At 31.3% G+C, this 19,489-nt stretch overlaps 2 protein-coding genes across 3 annotated transcripts; both read left to right on the top strand.

Annotated features, from left to right (window-relative positions):
- The first annotated feature begins 3,285 nt into the window (after positions 1-3,285).
- On the top strand, positions 3,286-5,751 carry LOC134714545 (uncharacterized). Its single transcript, XM_063576311.1, has 5 exons — positions 3,286-3,367; positions 3,576-3,860; positions 4,147-4,227; positions 4,721-4,986; positions 5,196-5,751. The coding sequence occupies exons 1-5, from the start codon at positions 3,341-3,343 to the stop codon at positions 5,749-5,751; spliced, it is 1,215 nt and encodes a 404-aa protein (XP_063432381.1). The 5' UTR covers positions 3,286-3,340.
- Positions 5,752-10,620: 4,869 nt separating this feature from the next.
- LOC134715540 (piRNA biogenesis protein EXD1-like) lies at positions 10,621-17,391 on the top strand. 2 transcript variants are annotated; one of them, XM_063577785.1, is made up of 5 exons: positions 10,621-10,723; positions 11,775-12,053; positions 12,253-12,333; positions 13,254-13,510; positions 16,107-17,391. In XM_063577785.1, the coding sequence occupies exons 1-5, from the start codon at positions 10,709-10,711 to the stop codon at positions 16,315-16,317; spliced, it is 843 nt and encodes a 280-aa protein (XP_063433855.1). In that variant the 5' UTR covers positions 10,621-10,708; the 3' UTR covers positions 16,318-17,391. The 2 variants fall into 2 exon arrangements, with proteins under 2 accessions (XP_063433855.1, XP_063433861.1); XM_063577791.1 differs by having other exon boundaries at positions 10,633-10,723; positions 11,780-12,053.
- Positions 17,392-19,489: the final 2,098 nt, after the last annotated feature.

Genomic DNA, 19,489 nt, shown 5'->3' with positions numbered 1-19,489 from the left:
TAAAACTTTTTGGATTCCAGCGTCACTGACGAGACTTTTTTGAACGAAACGCGCGTCTGGCGTAAATTGAAAACATTTAGTCCTGGTTATTAATAATGAATTTATATAAATGATTAAACTAATCATAGATACAAGGATTAAATTTTGTATTTACGCCAGACACACGTTCGTCTACAAAATACTTATCAGTGACGCTCGAATAAAAAAAAGGTCAAATAACAGAAGTTAAAGAGCATTGCGGACCAAAATTCATAAAAGTTTTGCCAAATACAGCTAAGGTAATATATTCTTTAGGTAGAAAAGCCTTAGTATTACAAAAGTTGAAGTTTTGTAAACAGTGAATTTATAAATAATACCATTTCAATGATAATTTATGTCAGCATAGAAGTGCTGACTACTGGGCTGGTGATGCCGGCGGAGGTGTTGAAACTCCCCCAGCAGTGGTTGTAAACAAACTCATCATAGATACCAGGATTAAATTTTATATTTACGCCAGCTGAGCGTTTCGTCTTCAAAAGACTCATCAGTGACGCTCGAATACAAAACAATTAAAAACGCTGAATAACTTACGAAGCTACATAGCAGACCAAAATTCCTAAAAGTTTTGCAAAATACAGCTAATGGAATTTATTTTTTGATGTTGTATTTCAAAGAATTAAAATTCTTGTAAACAGTTCTAAAAAAAATTCTAGGATTTCATTAATTAAAACTTCAAAGCTAAACCTCCATAGTGCAGAGTTACTCTAGTGTGGTTGTATAGATCCGATATGAGAACTACAAAATCAGAATATGTTAGAATACATACAGTCTAAATTTAAGTTCTTTTTGAAATAGTATAATAAAAATATTTGTCTTTTCTACCATTTATACATAAAAAACGACCGACCAACGTAAACACACAATTTTTGCTCTAGGAGAGGATAAATCATATATTGTTAAAAAAGATAACTCTCTGATTCAAACTTTTTTTTCTTATTTATATTGTATTATTAGGCAGACGGATTTTTCAACAAACAACCTATATGCCTAAGGGCACCAATTGAACGGTTGCTGTTTACAAAAAAAAAGCTTTTGAACTCAAGGTACTAAGTGGTAAAACAAGATGACTTCGTTCCGAGTTTTCTATCCTTAAGTATATACTACTTTAGATGTGTTTAGCACGACTTTTAGCCAGTATTCAAAACTCCAATGATCCGTATTTGATTTGGCAACTGTTCTAATATGAGTGGTACTAACGAGTCACAAGTAAACGAAACGTTGATCTTGCGTACACAGTTATAACCCTGGTATTTGATTATTAGTTTTTATTGACGCAATTTAGAGTTGGTTGATAGTTATGGAATAGCTGTGTCATAGATGACAAAGAATATGTAACAATAGTCATAACAATTCCCGTCCTCTGTTTCTCGATTGAGACATCACAGAATGAAATATATCCGGATTTGTACTTGTATGAGTTAACACTACTGGTAAAATGGGGCACACGAACTTCTCTTCCTTTTGGAGCACCTAAGTTTACTCCTGTTTTTGTGTCATTCGTGTTGCTCCGTCTTTCGACGTTGTAGTATTTTGTGGACCTGTTTGTCTTTTTTGTCTTTAGTCTCTTATTCTACATAACGTTGTCAGTTTTTCTTCTACTTGGTATATTTTGCCTCAATTTAACATTTATGTGGTTAAATAAAAAAAAAAAAACTGGAGTGCTAAATAATACTGCCGTATGTTAACCTATAATTAAGACAGTTGTTTTCCATTCGTTTGATGTGTTTGAGCTTTTGATTTTGCCATTTGATAAAAAGCTTGCCGTTTTGAATATCCTTGAAGAATGGTATTTTTTAATATTTTACTTTTTGAAAAGATATTCAGTTTTTAGGTAATGATCGACTTTTTAATTTGATTTTCATAAGAATGATTTAAGTAAGTTAACATCAGCAAAGATTTCTTTGTTTATCTATTTTTTTTTGCATTTAAGTTAACAGACCTTTACAGTACACACATGCAACTTACTTACTGTAACCACTGGGTTGATGCCAATGGTGGTGGAGGTTTTATTCCGCGAGGGTATTACAAGTCCAGTTGTCAGTGTTGAGACGAACTATTATAATTGATATGGTCATAATTATAAATTTACTGTTTACAAATCTCGACATTTTTGAAATACTTAAGGCTTTTCTACCTCAGGAACAGACAACCTAAGCTGTAATTGTCAAAACTTTTAAGAATTTGTGGATCTCAATGGTCTTCAACTTCGTACTCTATTTGGCCTTTTTAACTACTTTTTTATTCGAGCGTCGCTGATAAGTCTTTTGAAGACGAAACGTACGTCTGCACGGCGCAAATAGCTAATTATAAAAACGATTTTCTAATGTTAAATACATTCAATACAGTTTATGTTATCACATTTTAAAAGAGAGCTATGAAAGCAAAAATAATTTGACCAAAAAGTCACCAAAGGATAATACTCGTTTACATTTGTTATTCAAAGAAAATGAAAATCATACAAAATGTATACATAACCCATATTACAGAGTCAACGATTTACCACTAAACGACAGAAAGTTCTTTTGAATAAACAACTTATGCAATCACTTCATCACAACAAAGAAATTCAAATGAACATTCTGTATAATTTGTTTATTTTATTACAAAATGTAATTTAAAAGCAGTTGTAGTGCAACTAACTCCAGTTACTACAATAACTGGATCGTTTATAGTTACCAAAGGTACCAGTATTATAGTCATCATACTTGTAAATCTAATTACGAAACCCTATTTTTAACTAGAGTAACAGTTCGAATGATTGTTTCAAAATACCACAAGAGAATAATTAATTCTAATAATATTATATATAAATATATTTATTTTCTGTAAACTGTTTTGTAGGTTGTTTGACAGAGATCATGGTACCGACAAGGTATTTAAGAACTTATATGTAAACGCTAATGACAAAGCCATCCCACGCATAGATGATACAATTACTGCACAACTTAACAAAATTGGATATTCCCAGTCTAAAATTAGAATGTTTAATAATTGAAAAACGTTTATTTTGAAATAATGCAAACCTTTCAACCACCTCGTTTTGTGTTGAAAATTATGAATAACATTTTATGTGTATTTCATGCGAAAAAGAAACGATATTGAGGTAACGTCAATGAAGCTTTTCATTCTTATGACGCATTGCTGAATATTCGGTCTAAATATAAATACAAAATATAAATACCACTTGGGTTATTCCAAATAAAAAATAATTCTAAATATAGAATAGGTTTTTTTTAACATATACTAGTTAAATCTTTTGAAAGCATTATATTTCAAAAATGTTAATCATTTTGTTTTATAAATGAAAAGAATCATGACTTCAAAAATTGTGAGTAGTATAATTTGTTAGATTATTTATTGTATTTAGCTATAGTTTGACTAGAATATATCTTTTGTTAAATTTGTACGAATACATCTTTTGTTAAATTTGTATTAAATTATAATAACATACAGAGTTCTTGTTAAAAAATATAGTTATTTGAGAAAGTGTATATTCATGTCTTTTATGTTACAATTTATATGTATTAACATTCCAGAGTGATCAAGGAGAAGAAACCGACCACTCTTTGAAATACATATTGATATCAACTACCGAGGAGGCAATGGCATTATTCCAAAGAATAGAAAAGAGCAAACAATTTGTTGCAATTGGTTTTGATATGGAGGCAGATAATATAGGAGATTTCAAGAATGGAAAAATTTCAATTATACAGATAAAACTAATGGATGAACCAGCCTACATAATAGATATACATGGAAGCCAGATAGATCTGAAGTGTACGAAGTTCAACGAAGTAATGAAATCGACAGATATTGAAACGGTTGGTTTTATATTTGGCATTAAAAATATTAAGAACATGTTCTATGAAATACACGGTCACAAACTTGAAATAACTAATTTTAAGAACTTTTTATTTTGTTCTTGCTAATTACAACATTTACAATATTAGAAAAGACCATTTTTGTAAAAAAAAAAATTAAATTGATTTAAGCACTTATTCATTTGTGGAAGTGACATGTTACCTACTTATATTTAAAATTTGTAAAAACGGAAAATAAGGAATCATGGAAATATTTATAAAAAAATATTTTCTTCGTTTGTTTGAGATCATACAGGACCCTAGAAATGACAGTAAAATGCTATACGAAAAGTACAGAACAGAGTTGAAGAACGTGTTTGACCCACAGGTTTGTCTTCCTTTGTTCATTACTATCCCGATAATTTTTTTTTCTTGGTTTGAAGATAAGAAATTTACATCATATAGTTGTGTTTTAATTTTAAAGAACACATCCATATGCATGAGTTGGTATTTTAATATAGAGCGACAAAGTACAAAATGTTAATACACCGTAACTCAGTGCACATCGGAATCATGATAGTTTTAGGCATACAAGTAGGCCTTTTATGTTCAAATCAACATACAAATGTAACAGGAATCAGTTTGAGATTTCAACAATTTCATCTTAATAATAATATTCAAAAATAATATTTGAGAAACATTAGCTAATACAGAAACGCCATTTAAATGTAAAACTTGATATGAGATTTAAAACCGGTTTTTCCCTGACTTTTTAACTGCAATTTGTAAAAACTGAGAGTGATGTAAAACTGTGTAATTGTTTGATAGTAAAAATTAAATCGTTTTTGGTTGTTTTTATGACTTATTTATTTTTGTTCTAGTCCTTCCAAATGACAGTTGAAAATAAATCCGATCCGACTTTAACAACAAGAAGATTGCAAGGCAAAAGAAAGTCTCTGGACTTTATTTATGAGACTTACGTCGGACCGTTTCCAAATAAACACCTGAAAGAGGATATGAAAAAGCAGATGAAGTCAAAAGATCAAAGTCCGAAACTATGGATGAAACGACCTTTGACCAGAGAGATGGCTTTGTATGCAGCGACAGATGTTGAGACACTTCTACCAATACGTTCTAAGATGGAAAAGTAAGTACCTTAGTCATAACTCGTAAATGGTAGTTTGTCACATTGAATACAAATAAGAAGATATAATTACACTTGTCTGAAATAAGACTGCAGATAAAGCATATTATTGTAAAAGTTATCAAAGTTTCAAATGAAAAAAAATAATTGTTTTAATCAATAACGAGGGAATGAAAAAAATAATTAGCTTTCGTTTAATTAATTATTTCCAGATACCTTAGGCAAATGGAAGAAACAAAAAGAAACGGGTTTGAGGAAACATTTAAGGAACTGTGCAACGAAAGCATTTATACGACAGACCATGCAGCAAAACGTAAAACTATGATGCGTAAAAAGGAGCGTGAATACGAAGAAGCAACATATTTACAGGCATCTGGCATTTCCTTGTCTAAAGCAGAGTCTGAAATAGTACAAAGTTTGAGGACACAGCGTTCGTCTTATTCCTTTTCACCAACAAGACGTCGTAAACAATCCACTCATAGGCTAAGAGCAGCAAAAGAAAAGCAAAGGAAAACCACTGACCGAAAAAATCAAGATGTTAAAACGGATCCATGTCAAGCTGAAGGAATCTCATGCAAAAATAACTCAGAGGACCAAATAAATGACGTATCTGCTATAGAATCAGCAACAACGGACGAAGAATCACAAGAGTTTCGAAGATTTCAAATGCCTAATAGATCTTCGTCTTCACCTTCGCGAGTAATAAGAAGAAACTTAAATAAAATGTCTCTTGCAGACATAAAAGGCATCAAAACAAGTAATAAATAGTCGAAAAGGAAATAAGTGGTCCTGTCTCCTTATGTATATATTAACTGTTTACAAAACTTTACATTTTTGAAATACTGAGATTTTTCTACTTCGGTAATACATAACCTTAGCGGTATTTGGCAATTATGAATTTTTAGTCCTCAATTCTCTTCAACTTCATATTTTTTTGGCCTTTTTAACTTTTTAAGTCGGCATCACTAATGAGTCATTTGTAGACGAAATGCGCGTTTGGCGCACATACAAAATTTCAATCCTGGTATCTATGATGAGTTTATTTATTTAAACATTTTGTACACAAATCGTATTTTTCTCAGGAATCATATCAGTTGATTATTGTTTGTCATCTATTGTTGTGCAATAAAAAAGTATTTTCACCATTATTTTGGTTATTTATTAAGTCATTTTTAAAAAGTAACCAACTTTGACACAGAATAAAAATCAGAAGAGCTGTAGGACAATGGAATTATAGATATACAAAAGTTTCCTTTGCAGAGAAATTTCGAATCATTATTATCCATACTCCAATTGAAACAGTTACCTTTCTTCCGGTAAAAAAATAAGACGATATAGTTTGATCTCCCAAGAGAAAAATCTTAATCATGATATGTAAAACAACAACAGGTCAGTGTACGGATTATAACAATGTGATCGGAACTCGTACCATGTAGGAATCTACAAAAGTCAAATGATACTTAACAGAAATTGAAACTACAACATTACACGAAACTCAAGTATAAAGACGGAAACAAGGCTTAGGACAGTCATATTATGAACATGGCCAGGATACATATGCACATGATTGCTTTCCTCACTCTAACATGAATGCAGTGATGCAACAACACGTCAGAAAAAAACCCTGTTAAATAGCAGTTGACAAGAATTTCACTCCAACTATCGGTGAGCAAAAAAAATAAAAAAATAACATAGGACATAGAAGTTCCCTTCTAATAGTATCGGAAGTTTTTATATTCTACTTCAAAGATCAATTGCAACTTTTAATTTGACGCTGTTTCCTATATGCTTTAACACAGTCTGAAGAAGTTTGAACTTTTGTAATTCCACATTTTTGGAGAGATTGGATGCAGGAGGGTATGTTATAACATTTTTGTTTAAATAGAGGTTATAAAACGATTACAAATATAAGTATTGTAAGTACCTATAAAGTATTGTAAGTACCTATAAAGTATTGTAAGTACCTATAAAGGTTCATTTTAATAGCGTATTTTCGGTGGAAATGGGATACACACAAATGAATTTTTTGTTTGTTTGCACATCTTGTAATTTATAAAACGTCTTTTGAAATTTGCATTTTAAATATTTTCTGCATCGAAAATATTGTTTTCATATATAAGTTTTTATATATGTAGGACTCAAATCTATGGTGGGTTCCAAATCTATGGCAGATTCCTAATCTATGGTAAATGTGACGTCATGCCATCCCAAATCTATGGCAAGTTTTGTAATTTCCTAATCTATGGCGGATTTATGTTGTTTCCAAATTTATGGCAAGTTTTGTGCAAATGAAAAACAATGCAGTACATTGTTTACCAATGACTTGTCATAAGCAAGTGGAAAAAATACGACAACGGGAGCATGTCTATAAATATTTGTGAAATAAACATTTCATAATGGTCAACCAAAAAAAAAATCATAAATGATAAAAGCATATGCCTTAATGCAGACTTCAAGATTAAAATGATGTGCTCTGTAAAAAATAAACATTCTTTAATCTGTGCATGGTACCTGTTTAACGAATTCGTTAAACAAACTAATAAAACAAAGTCAGAATAATAACAAACCAGGAGGCCGCTAATTATAAAAAAATAAATAAAAAAAGTAACGGCCAAGAAAAATAACCAGTTTGAATTTTTCAAATAATATTATTACAGCGATAACTTAAATACATCTTTTTTTTATTTGCTGACGATTTAAATCAAATTTATATCCGGTAATTTTATATATCATAGAAACTTTGCCAGCCGTAGACAGTAAACTACTACAAACTAAATATAGGAAGATGTGGTATGAGTGCCAATGAGACAACTGTCCATGCAAGTTACAATTTATAAGTAAACCAGTATAGGTCAAGGTACGGCCTTCAACACGCAGCCTTTGCTCACACTGAACAGCAAACTATAAAGGGCTCTAAAAATCCTTTTTCTAAAATATGCGTTACTCAAAATAGCGGCGCCATAATTCATCGCGGGACTCGGCCAGTACAGCGCATTTGGTTCATCTTCGGGATAATATGTCACATCTTCCTTTAAACCACCTGCAAATTGTTGCCAGGGTAATATCTTTATCTTGAATGGTGTTCAAATCTATGGGTTCCGCCATCGTTATCTGCGGCGAAGATGTAATATGGCGGTATATTCAATTGTGACGTTATACGGTACCCTTTCCACAAGATCTGCCATATATTTGGAGTAAACAAAAATCTGCCATAGATTTGAGTTGTTTGGCGTTTGTAACGTCACATTTGCCATAGATTAGGAATCTGCCACAGATTTGGAACCCGCCATAGATTTGAGTCCTACATATATAATCGGCTTTTTAAAATTTCAATGTATTTGGCGTTCAATAAATATTCTCTCAAGTAAAAGAAGGAAAAAAATAAAATAAAAAGACTATAAAAATTTCTACTTTTTGAAATATTAGCTCGTCCTTATCTAGAATACGATATTAACAAAAGGAGTCCATATATAGAAAGACAGATATCAAGTCTATAGAAAAATACCAAGGTGAAGCAGTAAAATCTTTCATCAAAGACGAAAAACGACTGAAAAATGAAAATGCCACCATTAACATTTCGAACCCAAAGAGCCGATACGATAGTAACAGAAGAATACTTTTGAAAGAAATTTTATATCAGATTTAAATGTGCGAAACCCCAGTTCGATAAAAAAGGACATTCGTTGAAACTAGTTAAAGAAAGAGCAGACTCAATGTCAAAAAAAGAAAACGTAATGTTGAAAAGCCTTCCAGGTAGCGTAGTTACAGCAAAGAATGGAATGACATTTGAACTACGTGTATGCAAACACTCAGATGTTGCATTTGGCAGTTGGCAGTATTTATAGCATTGACATTAACTATACATAAATCAGCAACCACGGAATTAGTAACAAGTTTAATACTTGATGATTAAATACTAAATGTAGAGATGAATACTAAACTCCTGTGATTGGAAACACTTAGATAGACATTTGGGTAAAAAATTGACAATTGATTCGATGAATCAAGAAATGTATGTTCTTATAGTTGTAAAGAAATGTTTGTTTCTCCAGATAACAGAATCTTCGCTTTTGTATCATTTCAAATTGAAAGGACTATTAAAAATTAGAAAAGGTACCTGGATTATAATTTAGTACGCCAGACGCGCGTTTCGTCTACGTTAGACTCATCAGTGACGCTCAAATCAAAATATTTATAAATCCAAACAAGTACAAAGTTGAAGAGCATTGAGGATCCTGGGATAAGAAAATCCTTAGTTTTGGTAAAATTCAATGGTTTTTTTTTGTAAACAGAAAATTTATAAAAATGACCACATTATTGATATTCATGTCAACACCGAAATGTTGACTACTGGGCTGGTGATACCCTCGGGGACGAAACGCCCACCAGCAGTGGCATCGACCCAGTGGTGTAAATAGTTAACAAAGGTACCAGGATTATAATTTAGTACGAAGTTGAAGAGCATTGAGGATCCAAAATTCCCAAAAGTTGTGCCAAATACGGCTAAGGTAATCTATGCCTGGGATACACAAACTATCTACACAATCCTTTTCCTTAAACAATGTAATGACAAGTATAGTTAACACAGACTGATGTAAATCTGGATAAACCCCATCATATTTTATTCCTGCATCAAGTCACGCTATTTGGGCTACATATTGAACTTTGTTGTCTTGTTTTTGCCAAGTCAGGAATATGGAAGTTGTTTCACGTGTTCTATTGATTGATAATTAACGTTCGAGTTTCTTTTTGATTTACATTTTAGTATTAAAGATACACCTTTTTATGCCTATTTTTCAGAGGAGCTATAGGTGTCTTGGTTGGTGCTGTGCGTTGTTATGTCCGATATTAAGAAAAAAATATTTTGAAAATCTTTTTCACTTCTATCTTTTTTTTTTTATCTCTGATATGGCAAGTTGTATACCAACGTTCTTCCGAAATGAGTCTCCATATCTGATACCTTGTTGCATACACATCCCTTTTCTACATTTCCAAACCCTCATACGAAGGACCGAGTCAACATTGATCACATATACTTTCTACTTCAAGAAACCTGCGATGATCCGCAGTTCTTTTTATGCATATACATTTTAACCAATTACAAAAGATTGGTTTATTTTTAACTCAAACATTTATGGATTCCCCATTTACAATAATACATTTAAATCGAATATATTTGGGTAAACGATTTAACTTTCATTTTCACTTTCGTTTGGTTGACGTTATAAAGATTTGATGTATACATCTAAATCCAAAGTATTAACGCGAAAAGTATAAAGGTTTTACTACGTATGTTTTAAAAATGTCAACGAATATTAAGCGAAGTATCAAATGAACAAAAAGGTCTTATCTTAACTGCTCAAGTGTCAGATTGGTATCATTTACTACAAAAAGCAACATGTCAGTAGGTTTTTTTTGTAGAAAAGTTAACGTTGTTTAGTGTTATATTTTTAAAAATTGAAGCAGATTAACGAACATTGTGAAAAAAGTAAAATCACAAAAATACTGAAGTTCGGAAAATTGAAAACGGAAAGTCCAAAATCAAATGGCAATATAAAAAGCTTATACACATGAACCATGCATTAAGTTGGGTTTCCAAGTTCTTAAATTAGATATCAAGTTAGATCAATTGTTTAATATAAAACTATAAATAGAAGGGAATTTTCACAAAAATAGTAATTCAACACTTTCAGTTTAGCACTCGTTTCAGTTGCAGAATTAATTGATGGCCGCTAAATATGTAAGTATACCAATAATTTAACCTTATTATAACATATGCTTAATTCATTGTGAATACTTGTTGCTGTTCAGTTAAAAGGTTTCGTTATGTATTCAAATGTGTCCCATATATTTGTTCAAATGGATTTATGTTTGTTGACCTGCCATGTTGCCATGTTTCGTTTTTGGCAATGTTTTTCTGTGTATTTCATTCAAGTACATAACTTAAGGACTTACAGTTGCAAAGGTTTTAGTCGGTTGCAAAGGGTATTATATCACTGAGATAGTAATCCTTCGACACAAATAAATATATATAGACGTCAACATACTTTTATACATATATCTAGCTTTTAATCGTATCCATATTCGTTGTTATATCTATCAATTATCTGAACTCAATACAAACTTTTTAAATGAAAAAAACAACAACATTAAGCTATCGCCAGCAATTCTTGCAATTGCAATCACTGAGAACATCCGGTGGGCTTAACACATTAAATCGTTTAAATTACTAGAATAACCGAAGGTATACAAAGACAAAACAAAAAGTTCAGGAAAATGACAACGAATGTCAACAAGCACAAAGTACGCATCCCGCGCATATGAAATCAAACCACACTAAGTAAAACTCATCTTTTGTGCCAAATTTGTATATTATTTCATTTTCACATAAATATGTGTTCATGTTTACTTTGGACCAAAAATATTTGAAGTCCAAAATAATTATGTTCAAGATGTTTGACGTGGGAGTGATTTAATACATCGACGATCATGTTTTTTGAATTTGAAGTTTCTGTAGCTTAAACATGTTAAATTAAATGAAAAAACATCGGCATATGAAATCAAATCACACTAAGTAAAACTCATCTTTTGTACCAAATTTGTATATTATTTCATTTTCACATAAATATGTATGTATGTTAACTTTGGACCAAAAATATTTGAGGTCCAAAATAATTATGTTTAATATCTTTGACGTGGGAATGATTTAATACATCGACGATGATGTTTTTTGAATTTTAAGTTTCTGTAGCTTAAATTAAATGAGAAAAACACCGATGACTTTATTTCAGAATAGAGCAGTAAAACAAAATAATCCAACCAATGACTACATTCTGATATCAAGCAATGAGGAGGCGAAGGCATTATTTCAAAGAATACATAGGAACAAACACAATATTGTGACACTTGGTTTAGACGTGGAATCTGTTGAATTGGGAAGTTCAGTTGTTTGCATCGTACAAATAAAGATACAAGACGAATCTCCATACATTATAGACATATATGGGAGTAAGATAGATTTAAAAGCTACCTTATTCAACGAAATAATGAAATCAGAAGAGATTGAAAAGGTTTGTTAATACGTTTCAATACTCAATAGACACTCAAGTCAATTGTTCAATACATTTTTTGCATATCCCAGTGATAGCAAGTATTAAGTCAGTCTGGTTAAGATAGTACATGAACGTAGTCTTATTCCTTTTCTTTTTATGTCTATTGTTTTTAACTTTCTTTTTTTTGATTTATCAATAAAGTTTATTTTTGTTCAAGGTGACTCATGATCCTAGAAATGATAGCAGGATGCTGTATGAGACATTCCAGACAGAGATGCGATATGTATTTGATACGCAGGTTTGTGTTTGTTTTCTATTAACCTTTTGATGAGAATTTAGATAGATTTTCAACTATCAGTTTTGAAGCTGAATTGCATTATCATTGATGATTGATCCCACCTAAAAAAGTAAAATAACAAAAATAATGAACTTCGAGGAAAATAAAAAACGGAAAATCCCTTAACAAATGGCAAAATCAAACGACAAAACACATCAAACGAATGGACAATTGTAATATTTCTGACTTGGTACAACTTTTTGAGCTCTATTATAAATTGTACAAAGAAAATATGTTCAGATCGAATATTCTTTTTTGCACATATTTTTTGTGCTAAAATAATATCGAATGGCGAGTAAAGTATACCAACCAGGAAACGTATACCTTGTCGACGGATCTGACCTAGCCCATTTTAGACTTTTGTGTTTATTTTTTTATGCAAAGCAATGGAATCAAAATAGCAATCTGATAGGTACGAATTTGACACTTTTCTGTTTCGGACTTTGATTATCTATGAAAGTGATTGAAACTTTATGCCGATAAATCTGTTTATTCAAACTAACCGAATTGCTCTCAATACTATATAGATTCAACTGTGACGTATTGTTGAAATAAACTGATACGTCAAAAGAAGGCTTACTTTCCACTTTAAAGATAATGATGTAATCAATGTCGATCATAAAGTTTTAAATCAAAAAGGTCGGTTGCCTCTTTGTTTTATAAATTTTAGGCAAAATGATTAAATAGAATCTATTTTTCCCCTTACAGTAGATATGTTTCCCTAAGTTTTGGTTTGTGACTCAGATTTGTTTCAGTTGAAACGATATTGAACAGCGGTATACTATTTTTGCCTTTATCTATATCGACACATCAACTTACCCGCGATGTTTGATTGATGATGTGTATATACTTTAAAGTTTGGTTTTTATTATTCATTTTAGACCTTCCAGATGACAGTTGAAAATCAGTCTAGCCAGGCATTAACAACAAGAAGATTGCAATGCCAAAGGAAATCGTTGGACTTTATTTATGTAAAGTATGTAGGACGTTTTCCAAATCAAAAATTGAAGGATGATATGAAAAGTCAAATGTCGGAAGATCAGACCATTTGGTTGAGACGGCCATTGACAAGAGAAATGGCTTTGTATGCAGCATTAGATGTTGAGACACTTCTACCAATACGGTTTGCAATGTCCAAGTAAGTATAATAATTAGAGCCCCATCAACTAACTTGCATGTTCGACCGTCAGTTCATTTATCTCTCAATCCGTTCCCGCCCTCTAAATTTACAACCTTAGAGTTTTATAATGAAACCTGTCATAACTATTTACCAACTAGACGTGTCTGAACTCGTCGCCTACAAAGCATAAACACGGACTGTTGCAACTATTGTAAAAAACAGAGAATAACTTGATCCTCCCTTTTTCACTTTTTACTTAATATCCATTAGAGTAGGGTAATAAAACTTATCACAGTTATTCACCCTAACTAGAAAATATGTCGCATAGAAATAAGAAAAACTGAACACGGAAAGGTCATGGTCAAATTTTAGTTTAACTTGCTCATTCATGATGATATGAACTGAAAATTGGTTCTGCTATATAACTTTAAACCCCTTTGGATTTAAGGATGAAAAAGTGGTAAATCAGTTCGTTACTGCCTTCCATTCGCACATGCTATGTTTATATGGATGTACCTAGATTTCGTCTGATTCGCATTAATATATCTTTTTTTTATTTTGGTCCTTTTATAACTTCGTACTTTATTTGGCTTTTTTAACTTTTTTGGATTCGAACGTAACTTTTGTAGACGAAACGCGCGTCTGGCGTAACTACACAACCTAATCCTGGTATTTATGGTGACTTTGTTTCTTCTGGCGCGGGTCCTGTATCATTGCTCTCATTATTTCATTTAGTTCAATTGAGCAACATGTAATGACTAGGCAATAGGAATTTGCCTTTGTTCAAATGAAATTTTCCAATGCATATTCAGTGTGAATGAATAATGCTTTCTCTTATAACTAACAAGATCTTCTTTTAATTAGATTCAATAAGTTTTTAATTCTATTGTCGTTTTTATGATTTTGATATATGATGTTGATCGAGATGAGATTTCTGAAAAACTATAAATATATCATAAGCTATACTGCTTATTTCCTAGAAAAAGTAAAGTTTACAATTTTCCATTAAGCAATGCATATTTAGGGCGAAGGACGTCACTTACAATGTTTTCTTTTAATTAGATCCGATACACTTTCCTATTCTTTTGTTATTGATATAATTTTGATATATATGATGAAAAATGAGATGAGATTGCTAAAAACTGTATAAAAAACATAGATAAACTGTTCCTTGTCGATAAAATAGTATAAAAATTTGCGATTTAAATCTACTGGAAGATTTTCAAAACTTAAATTTTGCTGTAGTCCGAATGAGTTTATAGTTATGTTCAACTTAGATCAGTAAAACATAAGTAATATATTATTCGAATACTTCATTAATCTCCGAAATAAGTTAATTTGTTTATCTTTATTGAGCAGCTTTATTTTTTTGTATCAAAGTATCAAAAATGAATATATAGGGTTCTTTGACATGCTGAATTTTACTTTGAATTCATTTTTGGATTTTGGGTTCCATAATCAAATATATCAACTCTGAAGTTCAAAATGTCCCAAATAAAACTTTGTTTGATGCCGTCATGAATTGCAATCTTGTATTGTTTTGATATGCTGAACCTAACCGTGGATTTATATTTTGGATATTTGACCATATTTAAACGGTATATATCCAATTTGAATTTTCTATGTTCTTAGACCTAATTCCTTCTGGGTCAGAAATTATGCTATGTCAAATATCTGTTTATAATAAAAATCGGATTGCACAATAAATTGAAAGTAGATGATTAGTTAATATTAGATACAATAGACACAACAAAAATAATGTTTAATCAAAATCCAAATTCAGAGCTAAATTAAACTTTATTGTAGAGATCATGCTTGCCCCAACGGTTTAACCACTGCGGTCGTATCAAAATGCGCGCCCAGCTGAGTACTTTGTACGAAGTGTTTTGTGCACTTGTTTGTCTTTTCGTGTATTTGTTATGACGTTGTTGATTTTGAGTGACCCTTGATATCTTCAGTCACTTATTTTTACAAATGAACTCAAAATATAGTGACGAATATGAAAAGCAATTATAGATGCATAACTATAAAACGCTCGACATGAAAAAAGAAAATAATTCAAAAGCTAAATGAAACGGCATATTTGATACAATTGAAGTGAACAAAAAACAAAGACGACAAACACGAAACAAAGACAACCGCTGATATACAGTCTCTTGATTTGAAAAAGGCACTAACAAGTTGTGGCGAGGTTGACCATGTTTTTGAGCGGCCTTCCTGCTCATAACAAGGACAGCCGATGTACAGCATGACGTAAAATTATACTCCAAAACGCAGTTGCAAATGGCTTAACTCAACATATCAGTAAATAGAACAATCAAAACAAATAATCAAGAACATATGTGTCAGAATATACAGCATGTGGCGGGTTAAACATAATGTTGTAATTACGTTCAACCATCTGCTAACCTGGGACAGCGGTGTAACAGCCAATCATTAAAACAGTTTGTTAAAGTTAGAAGCAATTGTTAAACTCAAAAGATCAGTACGAGGCACGAAAACAACTGAAATAAAAGCAATAGGGACAAAGTGTACTCCATTAAACTGAAATATAGTTCAAAGCCCAATACCAATAAAAATTAAATGGTTTTATTTTATAAATCGATTCTTTCAGATACCTAACTGATATGGAGGATGGCAAGAGGATAGCTTTTCTAAAAACATATAATGAATTATGCGCAGAAAGCATATATACGCCACTACCTATAGTTAATTCTGAAATTAACAAACGTAAAAGGTTGCGAGAATTTGAAGAAGCTAAACGTTTACAAATGCTTGGCATTCAATTAAATAAAAAAGAGATAAAACTAATTCGGTCCTTTTGAAGGAGGTCGAATTAGAAAAGAGGCGAAGGAATACTAAAAAGACATCAGTATTTAAATTCATAAGTCGAAAACAAACAGACAATGCCATTGCAGAAATCAGAAAAACGAAAAAAAGACTACAAAACACAATATAAAAGTTAAAGACTGAATAACGCAGACCACACCAATAAAAAACCCGGGATGATCTCTGGTGCTCTGTCAAAGGCTATTAATTACCTTTTCAAACACCATAAAGAGGAAGTATCAGAAATGCAATACTTGTAAAGGAACAAAAGATGAACAGAGGACGACAATTTAATGAATATTGAAAATAAAGGACTGAAGAATTCGAAATAATGATTATGTAGAAAAAAGGAATATTCAACCCTTGTTGAAGAAGAGGAATTGAGATTTTCAACATGAATATGAAGAAACTTGATCCAGATGATTTGTTTGTATTTTATATGAATAATGCAATACAGTATTATTTTTTCTCCTGTTTAAACAATTACAGTTATTTTCTTCTATTCAACATGTTTTTTGATTTATCGTTCAAACAACCAATAAATGAAATTGCAACTATACATGTAGATGAACAAATTATACCATAAAATAATGTTAGTGGGGTGTCAAATTTTGACAAATATTATACCTTGTAACTAATTCATTTTAGATTTATTTTGAATCTACTAATTAGAGAAAAATACGAACTTCTTTCTTAAAAGCGAATATGTATATATCCGATATGTTCAAAAGGCAGCCATTTTGATTTGATGGTATAAAAACATTGTAAAATAAATAAGTGTGTCACGATCAAAAGTGTACATATACAACTAGATCGACCATTTTAACTATATAATTTTAAAATATGATAATCAACTCCCGCAAGTGTTGCAATTTCAATCTCTATTGTTGTTCAAAATAAAACTTCAGTTTGCAAATCCTATTGTAACGTGAAATACGTATACATCATGTTTTATTTGAATTAGAACATGCTTTCGTTTAAAAGCAAAAGAATAAATGCCTTTTATTATGTATTTAAAAATAACCATTTTTGTTGTTGTATAAGAAATACATATATCTGCAGTAATTATAATCTATTATGTGCTTTCCGATATAAGAAATCAAAGTTGTAATTTTATTTTTACTTTTAATGATCCAAAAAAGTTCTACACTTCATTCGATATTTTGAGCTAAAACAAGTTACTCTAGAAAAATAAAGTCATTTGTATGTAAAAGTAAAAAAAACAAAACAAAACGAACTTTAAGGAAAATGCAAATCGGAAAGTTACCTATCCAATGGTAAAATCAAACTTTTAAACTCATCAAGCGAATTGAAATGAATTGTCATGTTTCTGACTTTCTACAGGCATATCCTTATGTAAAAAAAATGGTAGATTTAACATGGTTTTATAGCTAGCTAAAACTCTAATTTGTTTGACAGTCGCAAAAACAAATCCTTGTATTAACAACAATTTATGAACAAAACAAACTGACATAATCGGCGAAAATGTCAAAAGTAGGGCACAACAGTCAACACTGCGTTATTATCTTAATCACTTTAAAAACAAACAAATATGTCAACAAGAGTAACAAAACTTTATATAGACATACTACATAAGCCAAATGAAAGACAAGAACATACATTGTCGGGATGCATACCGTCACTAATTAGTCTTTTGTAGACGAAATGCACGTCTGGCGTATATACTAAATTTAGTCCTGGTATCTATGACAAGTGTCTGAATGAACCCGGTCTCATGAAAATAGGAAGAAGTCGGCAAGGAAAGACGCATATTTAGTTCCCATAGTGATGCCGATAATCTGTTAAAAACGTTTACCTCTACATTCAACATATATGTTGTCAATCAGAAACTGCAGCATACTGATTACATGTTCCTCCGTGAAGTTTTAATCACCATTTACGTCATAAGTTACAAAATATGCCGTATTATATTCAAATGTTATTATATGTAGAGTATGCTACCATTTTTAATTTTGAAAATATCATGAATTATTTTTTAGACGATTTTTCGATTTCACTGGGGGAATGGTGGTTTACAGTTTTAATAATCATTAGTTTTGATAGAATTAATAATAGAAAAGATCGCGATATAAAATCTCCAAGAAGAGTTTTTTTTAGAATCCACATAATGTTAATACCACTACGCGAATCTACAGTTTCACAGTATTCATAAGATCACTGTGAACGGATGTTTTGTAACCAACTGGATAATTCCTTTGTAGAATATGCAAATGAGACGTTGATATACCGTTATGTGTATGGAATTTGGTGAAGATTAGGTATCCAAAAACATACAAAACACCGGAACTCAAAGATATTCATAATGAAAAGATGATAGACATTTCCCAGCTATTTTGTCTCAGAAATAGAATTCATAATTATTTGAAATTATGGTTCAAATTCATGTGATGCGTTTCTCTTATTTTTTTCTACTTTTTTAAATGTGCATGTTGAATTATGTTTAGATCCTCAGTAATAACGGCCATATGGGCTGTAAAAAAAGACTAGTGGGAACAGTCGTAAGTTTTAGGTTTGACCATGACTACTTTTCTGTCACAGTTTGTCATGGGTATTACTTTTCATGGTGCCTTACCTACATTTCCTTTTTTTTTTTTTTTTTTTTTTTTTTTTTTTTTAAAGATTATGACTCATCACTGGAATTCGCCGTTTTAGAATCAAAAGGACCGTGGTTAATCTCATTGTTTGTCCTCCAAACTAGTTACCATTTTGGACTTTGTAAACCATTCACAGCGTCTTAATGTACACTCTTGAAAATATAAGTCAGAATACATTAAGTTTCTTAATTAGCGGCGAATGTTGGATGCAATGATCAACACGACAGATATAACTAGTGCAAACATACTCGTAAACATATCTTTTGAACGCACTTGAGTAACGAGTAGGTTGACCACTATGGAATCTCTATTCAACAAATGAGAGCGAATATTTTCTAATTATTGTAACGCAATCCCGTGCTATTTTCCTTGAATGTTACCTATCAAATTACATCGATTTTATACTTATACGAGCAACACGACGGTTTCCACATGTAAGCCTGGCGGTTTATCAGCCAAAGCATTTGGGATTAACCCAAGTTTTAGTGGAGTCCGTGTTGCTTAGGCTTTATTGTTCTATGTAATAGTTTATGTACTGTTATGTAGGTCGTTT

The sequence above is a fragment of the Mytilus trossulus genome, chromosome 1 (genome assembly GCF_036588685.1).
Source record: "Mytilus trossulus isolate FHL-02 chromosome 1, PNRI_Mtr1.1.1.hap1, whole genome shotgun sequence".
Lineage (NCBI taxonomy): Eukaryota > Metazoa > Mollusca > Bivalvia > Mytilida > Mytilidae > Mytilus > Mytilus trossulus.
Note: the sequence above shows the minus strand (reverse complement) of the source record. Positions and strands in the feature narration are given on the sequence as shown.